The sequence below is a fragment of the Engystomops pustulosus genome, chromosome 4, assembly GCF_040894005.1.
Source record: "Engystomops pustulosus chromosome 4, aEngPut4.maternal, whole genome shotgun sequence".
NCBI lineage: Eukaryota > Metazoa > Chordata > Amphibia > Anura > Leptodactylidae > Engystomops > Engystomops pustulosus.
Genome location: NC_092414.1, coordinates 113296030 through 113310321, shown reverse-complemented (window position 1 = coordinate 113310321; position 14292 = coordinate 113296030). Strand labels below are relative to the sequence as shown.

Sequence of the window (14292 nt, the reverse complement as noted above, 5' to 3'; positions counted from 1 at the left end):
TCATAAAATCTATATAAATGTGGCATGCTTGTGATCATTCTAACCCAGATAATAATATACAGGTATAATTTAAAGCACACAATGAAAGCTAATAAAACAGTGCCCATAAGAAACTGGCCCAAATGCGTTTTTTTCATAAATTTTCACTGCATTTGTAATTTTTTTTCCTGCATATTTAATGAAATATTAAATCCCTTTACTACAAGTACAAGTTGTCATGAAGAAACATGCCCTCAGACTGCTCAAGACACATTAAAAATAGGAAAGTTTTGGATTTTTAAAGGGGAGCAAAAAATGGAAACACAAAAACGGAAAAAGGATATTGGCAGAAACTGGTCAAATGACTCATCCAGCACTAACAGACAAACTTCAGGTTTATTTTGAAATCAAACAATCTTATTTCTTAGTAGGGGTTTGCTCATGATAGAAAATTCTCAAAGTTCAGCCCCCTATTGATATTTACACAATAAACATAGTTTTTTAACCTTTTACTTTAAAATTTTACTCTGGTGCTAAAATGACAATAAAACTATCACTCCCTAGGCAGGTCACTGTAAAATTCCAGGGTGTGGGCGTTGACTCTCTAAGCAGACATTTTGTAATCCATCCAGTTCTGTGGGAGATGCTGTGTGCTGACAATGTGGTTAGATTATCAGGGTCCTGGTTGATATACAATTTCATTTAGCTCCTGAACATTCACTAGTATCTGACACACAGAAAGAGAAATGAGACAGATCAGAGATGATGAGATCCATGAGATGTATGTAACACACAATGACACAGTGAGCTCTGCTGTTTCAACCATAACATACACTGTCAACTCTGCTGTGCCTCCCTCCACCTCCCCTGGGTAAAGACTGTATTTGTGTGTTGCTTGTAGATTTACTTTCCTCACACAACTTGCTTGCCGGCTGGAAGTCTGTGAGTGTGAGCTCTTTCTGGAATGTAAGGGGAGTGGCTGGAGGCAGAGAGAAGCGCATTGCAGGATCTGACAGCAGAATATGTTCTAGACTTCTGATTTAGGGTCAGATCCTGGGGCAACCGAAATTGTGTACACCAGGACTGATAGGGACGGGTTGGAATTATATCTGTGAAATGCTGTATTTTTGTTAATAACATTTGATTTAGAGAGTGTTATTTTGTATCCTGAATATATTTTAGAATAGTGTCTTTGTGGAAATACTCCTTTAACATTAATCTATAGGAAGATGCTTTCTTTAAGTTTTTAAAGGTGTAGTTTTATTTTCCCATCTTGGAAAACGAACATGCTTATTCCTTATTCTAAATAAATAGTCCTTCAGTTCTACAGTTTTCTATATGCACATGGTGTAAGCCTGGCCTTTGACAGTTTTGCTTATCTTTATTATCTATTGCTGTTGGCAAGTCTTAGAAGGTCTTGAAGTTTTCACACTCTTAAGCTGTCTATGTTGATTTATTGTGAATGTCTACAAATTAGCAGAGGGCAGTTTCACACTTCTTCCGATTTTCTCAGGTCGAGTCATAAACATGTATATGTTGAACCTAAAGCTTTTGCAGTATGTCTATTAAAACATTTTTTCCCTTGGATGATGCTATTAGGTGTCCGTTCACATAAAGATTAACATTTTGTTTGTGGATATAAATATATTCCCTACATCAAAGCTCATAAAATGGAGCACAATTCCTTTTGGAAAGAATTCTGAATCCTAATGTGTCATTTAAGGAAATTGGTGTGAATGAACAGCCACAAGTCATGTCTTCTGAGATGGGCAGATTTTCTTTATACTTGTTTTGGTAAATATGAACGCTATACATTGTGACACATAATCCCTCTGACAAAAAGGTTTGTTTTTAGGCCAAGGCACGTTAACGGTATTGTACAAAGGATCCCAGCCTTGTGTAAAAGCTATAAGTTAGAATTTTTTTTTTTTTTGGGGGGGGCGACCACTTTTTCTTCACATTCTTTAACTAAATGCTATTGAAATGAAAACACCTAGCACCAACTCACACTGTACGCCAGATATACAGTAAAAATGTTTATTGGATCTAAAACTGGAACATTTTAGTAGCATACAATTCTATGTTCAAAATGTGGAGAACGTATAGGACCTGCAACATACATAAGAAATGGATACCTAAATCTTTACTTAAATTCTATGATGTATACTATGTGAACTAAGTAAACTATGGACTACTTATTTCACATGGTATACATTTCTTTTTATGTTGCAGGTCCTATACGTTCTCCCATTTTGAGCATAGAATTGTATGCTTTGTATATGTTCCAGTTTTAGATCCAATAAACATTTTTACTGTATATCTGGTGTACAGTGTGAGTTGGTGCTAGGTTTTTTCATTTCAATTCCTTTTTGTATATTGGTCCAGGTTAGGCACCTGTATATTACCTGTTAGAACCTCCACTGTTCTTGTTAGCACTGTTACTTAGTCTGTGGGTCAAGGTTAGTGCAGAGATAATTGTATAAATATCATTAAGTAAAAGCTGATCGTTGCACAACAGTAGTGGAAGGGGTAGACTTATGTTTTAGAGGTCATCTTGGCATAAGTAGATTGTTGGCCATTCACTCCACTGGGAGCCACATGTGAATGTTAACAAGGGCAAAGAACATGCTTATTTTTTAAGGTGCCTTGGGAATAAGTTACTGTGACCAGCAAGTGCTATTTTCAGCATTAGGGGAACTAGCAACCAGCAGGTTTCAAGTTTTTACAGAAAATCTGCAATCCTTCATGATAAACCATGATAAACCGCTTACTCAAAGATCCACTGCGGAACTGTTACTGTGGTAATCTACTTATATTTGTTATCCATGGCCTTTTTTTCTTAAATGAACTTTAATTTAAAATTATGCTAAAGAGTTCAGACGGGTATTTCTAGAATCTGTCTGTGCTGTAGGTTCACAGGCTGTTACAATGAGCAGAGCAGGTCTGCCATGCATTTCCTGCTGTTGCTATATTATACAGGAGGAGGGACAAGGCAGGGGGAGCATGAGACATGTTCTGCTTACTGTAACAGCCTTGTAACTTTGTGGCTCTGGTAACACCTGCTAGACCCCTCAGGCTCTTTAGCATAATTTTAAAGAGCATCTTATAAGGAATGAGGCCATTGATAACAAATATAGGAAGATTACCACATTCACAGTACATGGGTCTATGACTGTTTTATCATGATGGATTTAGATAATAGATTTTCTTAAAATCCTCCACTCATTTTTGCTAATTTCTGTGAAATAGCCCTTAATATGTGTGAAACAGGTTTTCTTGTCTAGATACCTGCATTTCTAATTATGTTTTCATGTTTACTTCACATAGTTAAAATGGTTTGTGTTATCTCACACAACATAGGGAAAGTTGTTTATTGTACTCAGAATAGTTTTATTATGTGATAACTTAGTTCTCCAGTGTCTTGTGCGGTGTTCACTTTTACCTTACTACATTAACATACTTGCTGTTGCAGGTGAGAGGCATTCCTTGCAGCGACAACAGTCCGTACCTCACCAGGCATCTGCAGCACTTATGGGCAAGTCATCTGAGCAGGTCTCCTTAAACACCACTGGGTTATCAGAAAGAGAAGCTTTTCGGCTAGAGAAGTTTAGACAGCTTCTTTCGGGTCCAAACACTGACCTTGGTAAGTACATGATTTAATAGGTTTGTGTACGGGCAAAATGGTCTTTATTCCTATGGATTACATACAGTGGGTATGGAAAGTTTTCAGACCCCTTTAAAATTTTCACTCTTTGTTTCATTGCAGCCAGTTGCCCATTAATGTACACCCTGCACCCCATCTTGAAAAAAAAAAACAGAAATGTAGATATTAAGAATTCAGACCCTTTGCTCAGTAATGGGTAGAAGCACCTTTTGAGCTAGTACAGACATGAGTCTTCTTGGGAATCTGTACCTGACCACCTTCATCTTTCCTTCAATTGCAACCAGTCATCTTGTCCCTGCAGCTTAAAAACGCCCCATAGCATGATGCTGCCACCACCAAGTTTCACTGTTGGGATTGTATTTGGTAGGTGATGAGCAGTCTTGAAGGAAGGAGAAATAATCCTGCGTGCTGCATCCGGATGATAAAAAAAACTTTTTAGCTTTATTATGGACCCGTAGTCCGAATCAGAGAAAAATTTGTGATAAAAATACGACTACCGTCGTAGTCACATCACAACAGTACAGCAAATGGTATGGGTTAGCCTACTCCGGCCAAGTAGGCTAACCCATACCATTTGCTGTTCTGTTGTGCTGTGACTACGACGGTAGTCGTATTTTTATCACAAATTATTCTCTGATTCGGACTACGGGTCCATAATAAAGCTAAAAAGTTTTTTTTATCATCCGGATGCAGCACGCAGGATTATTTCTCCTTCCTTCAAGTCTTCATTTACGCAGTGGTCCGTGTGGAATCCGTGACGTGCAGCGCTGGTTGGAAGCATCGGGTGAGCGATAAAAAAGTACAATATATTTTTTCTGTAGGTGATGAACAGTGCCTGGTTTTCTCCACACATACCACTTAAAATTAACACCAAAAAGTTTAATCTTCATCTTATCAAACCAGAGAATCTTATTTCTCATAGTCTGGCAGTCCTCAAATCCCTCAAAAGCAGGATTTTTGTTTTTTATGAATGTTTTTGTTATTATGAGTATGGGAGGAACATTTACAATTTCGAAAATTTTTCCAAATTTTCACCAAATATTTGATTTTCTCATAAATAAATGCAAAACATACCACCAAAATTTTTCAACTAACATGAAATACCAAGTGTTGCCAATGTCAGGAAGGTGAAAAGTGGCTTCGGCAGTAGGGGGTTAAAATTTATTTTTTGTACTCCAAGCCACAAAGGCCTCAATTACTCTCTTATTCCTTCCCTCCATCACCCACAACATTTCCCATCACCTCCGTATCATAAGTAAAATCAAACGAAAAGTGAAAATAAGAATAGAGATAAAACCATCCCTTGAGGGGCACCAACATTGCAGACCACAGTTTCTGGAATCTGACCACCCATTCGTACATACTGCAGTTGAAGGGTCATTTAGTCCCTAATCTGTTCAATAAGACCTCTCTCCACTCCCATACTTTCCAACTTTGAGCATAAAATAGTCAGCTGAACAGATTTAAAAGCACTTGAAAAATAAAAAATCATAATCCGAACCACTGCATCACACACCTCAAAATTTAAGCGTATGCCCGCTCTAATAAAAAGATAACTAAGTTTTTAACCCCAACATTTTTTTGATAATCAAATTGAAACCTATCAGAGAATGACTTGGTCACCGCTCGCAAATGACTCAAAATCAATTGCTCCAGAGACTTAATAACGTTAGACGTCAGGACAATGGAGCGATACTCATCCAGTTTAACCACCTGACATTTCTTCGGCACAGGAGCAATGTGCAACATCTTCCACATTTTAGGGACACGAGATTCACGAAGACTACAAAGAATATCTGAGGGAACACATCACTCAACTCCATTGCGCATTCCCTCAGCACATGCGAAACAATCCCATGCGGACCACTCGCTTTTCAATAATTAATTTTGCGTAGTTGTTCTTCCAACCCCAAACCATTAACCACTAAGCATTGCCCAGATCCACTATACGACAGTATAGACACAACTAACTGGTTTTCAAGTGACACCTCTCCTTCACGTGTATCACTAGACCTCTTAATGGGGACCTGAAGCATACAATGAATCTGCAAATTGTTATCCTCTAGCCACAACAAGGCATAACTAAGTTGTTGCATGGTTAAAAGGGTATTCTCAAATGGGCATTGACACTTAATTTGTCTCCCATATACATATATTTCTTCAATTTAATGTTTTTTAAATGTACCTATATGAGGATAATTTCCCTTAAATGTGCTCCTGTGGGCCCTTAGAAACTCGATTGTTGCCCTTGGATACGACCACCTCCACTGGAGAGGTTGCATAAAGCAACTAATCATTTTTGCATATGAAATGGCTGGGAGTTACTGCATGTCCCACGGCCGTCCCTGTGCCAATGAAACCTGAATCCAGTTGGTCGGGCGCCAGGTGGTAGAAGCCAATTAATAAAGCTAAAAATGGTGTCTAACAGCTACGCCGATAGACCAATAAAAAAAACTAATGGCCTTTCAAATGCAGCTATTCAAAAAAAAAAAATGTGTTTTTTTTTATTGCACACTAGAAACTTCATAAAGGGTCATTTATATCATAATACTGAAGCATTTAAAAGTCCTGACTATATGGGAAGGAGATTGCCATTGTTAACATCTGTTATCTACTGGCATTTGTGATATACAGGCAGTCCCCGGGTTACATACAAGATAGGCTCTGTAGGTTTGTTCTTAAGTTGAATTTGTATGCAAGTCGGAACTGTATTATTTTATCATTGTAACCCCAGACGGAACTTTTTTGGTCTCTGTGACAATTGGATTTTAAAAATGTTGGGTTGTCATAAGAATCAGTATTAACACTAAAGCTTCATTACAGACACCTGTGATAACTGTTACAGATGTTTATTGTAGCCTGCGACTAAAGCACAATAAATTACCAATATCCAGAGGTCCGTTTGTAACTAGGGGTCGTATGTAAGTCGAGTGTTCTTAAGTAGGGGACCGCCTGTAAATAAAATATTATTCAATAATTGGAAAGGGGATGACCAATCGAAACAAAGTTTAAAATAATTAGCGTTTAATATAAAACTTTTAGTAAAATGAAAAGTGAAAGGTATTGTAACTTTATAACACGCGCATATAGGCACTGCGAGGGTTACATACAAGAAAGGATCCATAGGTTTGTTCTTAAGTCGAATTTGCATGTAAGTCGAAACTGTATATTTTATAATTGTAGATACAATTTTTTTTTTTTTTTTTTAACCCAGTGAGAATTGGAGTTTAATTTTTTTTTTTTTTGTAATGGGACTAAGGATTATCAATAAAACCTCATTACAGACACCTTACAGCTGATCAGAGAGCTACAACAGAGGTCACAGTGGCTAGAGGGGTCAGTCTTTAACTAGGGCGGGTTTCCTTAAGTAGGGGACCGCCTGTATATTATAAAAAATTTTAGTTTTTGATTTGTGCGTAAAATATTTTCAGTGGCGTAATTCAAAGAAAATCGATCTTCGGTCGCCTTATTTTAAATGTATAGCATTTTTGAAAGCTCTTTGACATTACAATTCCTACAGATTAAATGAAGGTTTTACTTCTCTGTTTGATTCTTAGAATTAAAATATAGCTTATACAAGTGATTACAGATGCAGGCCTATGGAAATGCGCAAAGCCGTCAGGCACTCATAATGAGCTGAATTGTTACTATGAATCCACATTTAAATGTGAAAGAACATCTTGCTTTCTGTGTATTGAGATATATGTAAAATGTAAGCTTCAAGATACTCTGAAAGTCATAACTAAAGAAAGCTTATAGTTGACTAACAATACCTCCATCCAGAAAAAGTGAGTAAGCTATATGTTCTAATAATGGGGGCAGTTTTCTCCCTGACTTCAAATATTGAATGCAAAATTGCTAAATAGACTTGCTGGAAAAGTAACAATTCCTTCCAAAGAGCCATTCATGCCGGTGCTTGCTGAAGTTCCATAGTCCTTAACCCTTCACTTCCCATCTATGACTCCTTTCATTTGCTCTCCTCTAAACTTGCACAGAAGTGACGGAAGATAGTCCTCTACACATTGCCTAATCAAAACCAAAGACCAGAAATGCCACCCTTCATAGCAAGTACCACCAAGGCTTTTTGTATCTCACACGAGTCTGGTTTGGTCTGCTACCTCTCCCTTCTCTGTTCACTATACAAAGCCATTATGTCTCCCATTACCCCTGTTTTTATAGTGATAATAGGTAATATACAGAGAAATTTACCACTGGATCTTTTCTTTCAGTGTAAAACATGTTAGAAAAGACTAGGCAGTGAGAACACAGTAAGGAGGGGTCCTGGCTGCAGTAGGAAACAGGAGGAATGTACTTTGAGTCTACCTGAACACAATTTAGGTTTTTAGGCGATGTGCTATGGGTTTTTTTTCAGCACACCTCCTCATTCATTTTTATGAGCTCCTGCACACGACCGTGGATTGTACAGCTCCGAACATGAGCCAACGTTGCTCGAGACGCTAAACATAGAGCTGCTTTTATTCCTGTCTTTGAGTTCCGGGCTGTCATTGGCATGTTATTCTAATATTATTAATGGCAAATATTACATTTACATTTTCTGATCTCGGCCAAGTTTGTGGTCCCCCTGAGCCACTGGCTTTTGACTGCTGTTGCCAGCTTTGGAGGTTTGGCCAACCGACTCCACATCCCTGGGATAAATATAGTAGATGGATTTAAGGATTATAATTTTAGGACTTTGGGGCATACTTGTCCTGCTGTTCCATTCAGTAGTATGATAGTGTGGGAAATCGCCAAGCACAGCTGTCTCAGGCACTTGCGACTGTATGAGGCCGTGCAGCAGATATATGTACGACTAAAACTGCACAGAAAAATCATGTCATTTCTCTCATAAACAAGACCTTGTAGATCCACTTTTAATATTAGTTTTTTGTTGGATCTGGTCAGTGACTGCAATGACAATCTAACTGCTAGAACTTAAAGGGGTCCTTCATTCCCAAACTTCCTGGAGGCTATGATCAGTCTAATTATTGTTTTTAACCAGGAGAAAATGGAGGTGGTACTCTCAAACTAATATTAGCAAGCGAAGGTTGTAAAGGCTACGAATGCTCATCAAGAGAACAATTTCCTTTAAAAATCTCATTAGTGTAAGAGACTAAACTGAATATTCCAGATGTGAATACATTACTATGACCTACCATTGGTCTTACTGTTTCCCATTTTTGAAGGTGTCAGAATTAATTCTGTATTACTAATTAAGCTACACAGATTAGGCAACGGAGACAGTCTTGCCGTGTGTGCTGTCAGAAAGCATAAATTAGCTTGTTCTGATGGACATTAAAAATGACCGCACTGATATGTTAAAATGAGATAATTTAAGTAAAGCTAATTAATGTTCCTACTATACAAGTCGTGTGGCAGTAGCAGTCCTCGCCCAGCGCTGCTGTAAACTCTTACATGTGATGCTTTGTGTCATGTTGTGAAAGTCACAGGGGAATTAACAGTTACAGTCAAATGCGTTTTCTGATCGTATCAAATGGAGTCTGACATATAATTCAAGTCTTCAAATATTTATTGCTAGAAAATGTACCAATTAGGCTGATAAAGCTGTCTACATATACCCCCTATAGCACCTAATAGATGTGGATATTTGTAGAAAGCGTTTTAGAAGCAATTGCTCTCCTGCGCTTGGATATCTCAGTATCTGAGACGTGTGGGCATATATTTTCCATGTCTGTACTATCTTTCCATCAGTGGTGTAGTCTTCTGTAAAATTAAATAGTTGTATGTAATTGCTACGTGTCCCTTGCTTTAATGAACTATAGCTTCCGAACTGGCTAATGCAGTTGGACACAGTCAACCGCAGGATTGTCTATTTTTATACTGTTACTAAATGTAGTGATTTCGTGCCCTTTAGGCTATAGCGGAACAGGTTGAGAAGATTAGTTAAGGTGCTTTGATAAGGCTTGGCATCGTTCGAGGCTTTTCAGCAGTTTTAGCTTGTAGCCAGCATTCAAAGGCTTTGTTACTTTGTGTGAAGAGTCCTAGTTTAAACATTTGTGTGCTGAGGGATAAGGTGGACTGAGCGCCGCTGTCTTCTGTTGGTGATCAGAAGGTTTTGAAGTCATCCTCAGTGGTATAAACCTTTTATTGCTCTAGCACATGGTAAATGTTTTTCGCCATGGTTGTTTGGAGTCATTTCCTGATAAGAATGGAATAAACAGATTTTTTCTTTTTCTCTTGTGATGCTGGAAACAAAAAGAAAATTCCCTTTTGCATTCATGTAGCTGGTTCAATAATGGATTTAAGAGCATGTGACTGTTTTGCAAAATTTTACATTTACTGCATACTCCTTATCCACAGGCTGTGTCCAATGTTTCTGAAACAGATGTGTGCATAAAGAAGATTGGGGTACTTCACTTTCTAAAGGCCCCTCGGCTCCAGAGCAATTGGTCTCTTCTGCAGTACTGCAGCAGCCAGTGCCTTTGATTCCTGAAATAATGATACTTACAGGTGACATGACTTCTTGGAAGAAGCAGCACCAAATTGGTGTACATGTACTTTTAACATGTGGGTGTCATCACTTTTGCTTTGACTGGGACCAGACCTTCAGCATTGGAATGGAGAGACCTTTAACCCTTTTTTCTGCTCATCTGATACTTATTTGATGCCTCCTTTCACCATTCCATAACTTTGGACTGGTGAGAGGAGAATCTCCTTTCATTTTATACCAGGATTGGGTTTCTAGGTGCCAGAGAACTGGAGATTTTAATGGTTAAACTGAAATTTGGGTATGCAGATCCCACTCCCAACTTGCACTTTACAGTTAATGGAAACCTACCATCAGGGATCTACCTAATAAGGTTTTTGCCATAACATTAATACATATAATTTTTTTAATTAATCATTTAAATTAGTTTTGGAGCCTACTGGGGTAGCCATGAAGGGCGAGTAAAGGATATTCCATGACCCTGTAGGCTGTAGTCCTGCGTATGCACAGTGTGTGCAGCTATATGGAGCTGCGGGCTGAAAAGGAGCTGGTAGGCGGCATCAATACCAGCAACTGTGGTGTGGAGTAGCCTTTATTCCTGCTGCACGGCGCAGCAACATCACGACTCCTAGCCTCCGATGCTAGTTTACGTAAACATAAAAATGTAAATTTTATGGGGTTATTATTACTTTATTAAATGAGTAATTCAAAACAAAAATATAAATATTAATTTTGTAGCTGAAATTTTTCATTGGATCTTTAATATCTTCGGTGTACTGGCACTTAAAAACACAGATCAAAAGTTATACAAGTCCCCCCCCCCTCCCCAGCCTTCTAACAGGGATGAGGAGGAAGTGCAGAGAAGGAGCTTCTGGTCCTAAAGCTGTATGCAACTGATCTGAGAGATGTCCAATGAGTCATTATCATATTCAAGCTATCCAGCTTACTCATGAGTGGGAGGCACAACCACACCCACCACATAATGGTGTGAGGTATAATGGTGTAATGTCGTGTGTGTCCTTGTGCTGGCGCCCCCTGCAGCCTGTGTGTGTATGTGACAGATACAACAGCTCCAGGCAGCCATGTTATAGCAGAACATGTCAGGTACTTGTGTAGCTGATGTCTGTGTCTCACACACATGTGTATTAGGAGAGCAGAGAATGTCAGCAGGTAAAGCACAGACACCAGCAATGCTTTACTGTACATTACACACAGACATGGGGAGAGGGGAGGGGTAACATGGGTGACATCACTGCCTCGGACCCTGTGACCAGCCTCATTTACATAATAAAGAAAAGAGGATTTTATATTTCATGTATGAATTGACGAGATAAAGGCTGGGATGGGATCCTTGTGAGCTGCTCCAACAGGTAGAGGTGACAGAAATAGTGACAGAGACCTGATGACAGGTTTAATGTTATTAACACTTTTCTACACAAAACAATAAGAGCACTACCTACTTTGTGTATCTCAAATTCCTATAAACCGTTGGAGGTTCTGTAATTGCGTTGCTGATTCAATATCACATGTATTACACCCATCTAAAATTGACACGTGTTATCTCATTAATTTCGTTTATGAATTTTTACTTTGTAATTTGCTGCCGGCGGCATTAACAAGCTTGGACATCTTGGCATCGATCGTCGCTCCCCATAACGTCATTGGGGAGCAACGATCTGTTGCCATGGCAGCCTCGGGTCACACAAAGATCCAAGGCTATCATGTTTTAGGCTATCTATTACAATGTGCGATTTGCACATTATAATAGATGGTGTGCAAAGTCCCCATGTACTGTCATACAGTACCTCAGACGTACATTCCCCCAGACGAAGGCTAGCGCCGAAACGCGCGTCGGGGATCATCCGGTCCGTGGTACACTTGGGACATACCAGACACTAGGGGTAAGCAATGTTCTCTCCGCCTTTCTGAATGCACCTTGGCTCAATATGTAGACATATACCTGTACCTTCTCCCAATATGCACTAGCACTTTGACTGGCCTGTTGAGACATTGTGGCAATCCATTATTTGCATTGTGCACTTTATGATATTAAGTGATACCTTCGCCCCCCCCCCCACTGATGTCCCCACGGTTATCTGACTTATCCATTGTGATGAATTTCCATCTTCACCCTCATTCCGATACCTGCATTATTTCCCTTCCCCCGTTTTATCTTGTATTTTAATATATATCTGTAATGTTCATGTATATATTCAATAAAGACGTTGTCACTTCATTTTCATGTGTAAATTGGCCTAATTTCTAAATAGGTGCTTGCTCTTGTCATACAGTACCCTAGGGAGTCTGAAAAATAGTAAAAAAAAAAAAAAAAAATTATATATAAAAAACCCCTAAAAATTCAAATCCCCCCCTTTGCCTAGAAGTCATTTAAATATAAATAAACCATAAAAATTATAATCACATTAGGTTTTCGCTGCGTCCGGAAATGCCCCATCTATCAAAATATAAAAAATTAAGTAAAAAGTGATCAAAAGGTCGTACAGTCCTAAAAATAGAAGCATTGAAAACGTCATCTAAAGTCCCAAAAAATGACACCACCCGTACACCAAAGTATGAAAAAGTTATTAGCGCCAGAAGACGGCAAAATGAAGAATTTTTTTTTTCTGTACAGGTTTTAATTTTTGTAAATGTATGAAAACATTATAAAACCTACAAATTTGGTATCCCCATGATTGTACTGACCCAATGAATGAATTGGACCTGTCATTCAGGGTGCACGGTGAAAGACTTAAAATCCAAGCCCACAAGAAATGGCCAAATGAGTTTTTTCATTATTTTCACTGCATTCAGAATTTTTTTCCTGCTTCCCAGTATACGGTTTAGAATATTAAATACCACCACTATGAAGTTCAATTTGTTACGCAGAAAGCAAGCCCATACACAGCCCTCTACATGAAAAACTAAAAAAGTTCTAATTTTTTTTAATGTTGGGAGTGAAAAATAAAGACGCAAAAACTAAAAAGCCCTGGTCCTTAAAGGGTTAAGGTGATTGTGTTTTTTTTATTATAAAGTTATATTTTTATACATGTTAGGTTGTGCTGAATGAAACTACTTATTTTTGTTGATTTACTACCAAATTTTTCCTTTTTTGTTTTGGCATTTTTTGGGAGTGTAAATTCTTGTTTATGTTGAGTATTGTGGTATATGTAAATCGGCTTGACTTAATGGGGTAGATGTATCAACCAGAACACTGGATTAATTAGCATCTGAATGACTTTCATCACATTTATTGAGGGTTTTTCCAATTTGTCTAAAAAGGGGGTGTGGTCCTGCAGAAAGTAGCCAGTAAGTAGCCGGTACACTAGTCTGTACTGCACCAGATCAAATCATCCAGCATCCGGGGATCAGGTCAGGAGGACACAGACAGCTGTAGAGTAGAAGAAGGGTGCAGCACAGGACTACTTTCTGCTTCTCACCTGCTGCTTCCTTAGCCTGTAGTGCCGTCAACCCTCCCTACATTCTGTGACCTGATGGCTGGGGAGCATGGCTGAGCTGAAAGGAGGATGCATTGCTAATACTATAACTTTACATCCTCCATTCCTCTGCTTCATTATATACCAGGCTGGACAATCCGTTTGAGAAGGTTTTACCTTCTTGAGATAGGTCTGGGTATTTGAGAGAGCTCTTGCAATTTAGTGGGCTTAAAATTCCTGCAGTTTTGTCTTGTTCATGTGATGTGAAAGAAACCGATTCACATGCGCTGACCATATTCTTTTATTTCTCAGGAACTGACCACTACACACCTCTTGTTTAGGAAATGCTATGACCTAGTTTACAATTTGGCCTTGATCAACTTGTATCACTGACTGCTCCCTTGTTTCCATTTCTTGTAATGGGATAGTCAATGTTATTCACTACAGCTGTCAGTGGTTTTAAAGTTCTGGCTGATCCATGCCTATGACCTATACAACCCTCTGCTGTTGTCATTTTCTCTAGATCTTAAAGCATGTATGAAAGCAAAGCATTACATTTTATTGGATGTTTTCTCACACTTTAGGTAGTAGTTAGAAAACGCTAAGCATCTGTTCTGTTTTTTTCTTGTCTTCTGTATTCTCCGGAGCTAAATGAGTACTTGGATTTTTAATGGATTTTTAATTTATGCTGTTGGGACGATTCTTTGTACAGAAATGGGTAAAATACACATCTCATGGACACAGCTTTCCCAGAGAGTAAACCTCTTTTG

General features: G+C 38.6%; 1 protein-coding gene across 2 annotated transcripts in view; it reads left to right on the top strand.

The window, feature by feature from the left end:
• Nucleotides 1-14292, top strand: part of TBC1D22A (TBC1 domain family member 22A) — a 373643-nt gene that overhangs the window by 35458 nt on the left and 323893 nt on the right. For both annotated transcript variants that reach the window (XR_011854935.1, XM_072147091.1), the window contains exon 5: nt 3452-3622. Coding sequence is in view for 1 of the 2 variants with exons in the window: in XM_072147091.1 (XP_072003192.1) it covers nt 3452-3622 (171 nt within the window). In the remaining variant the exon portion in view is untranslated. The remainder of the gene's footprint in view (nt 1-3451; nt 3623-14292) is intronic.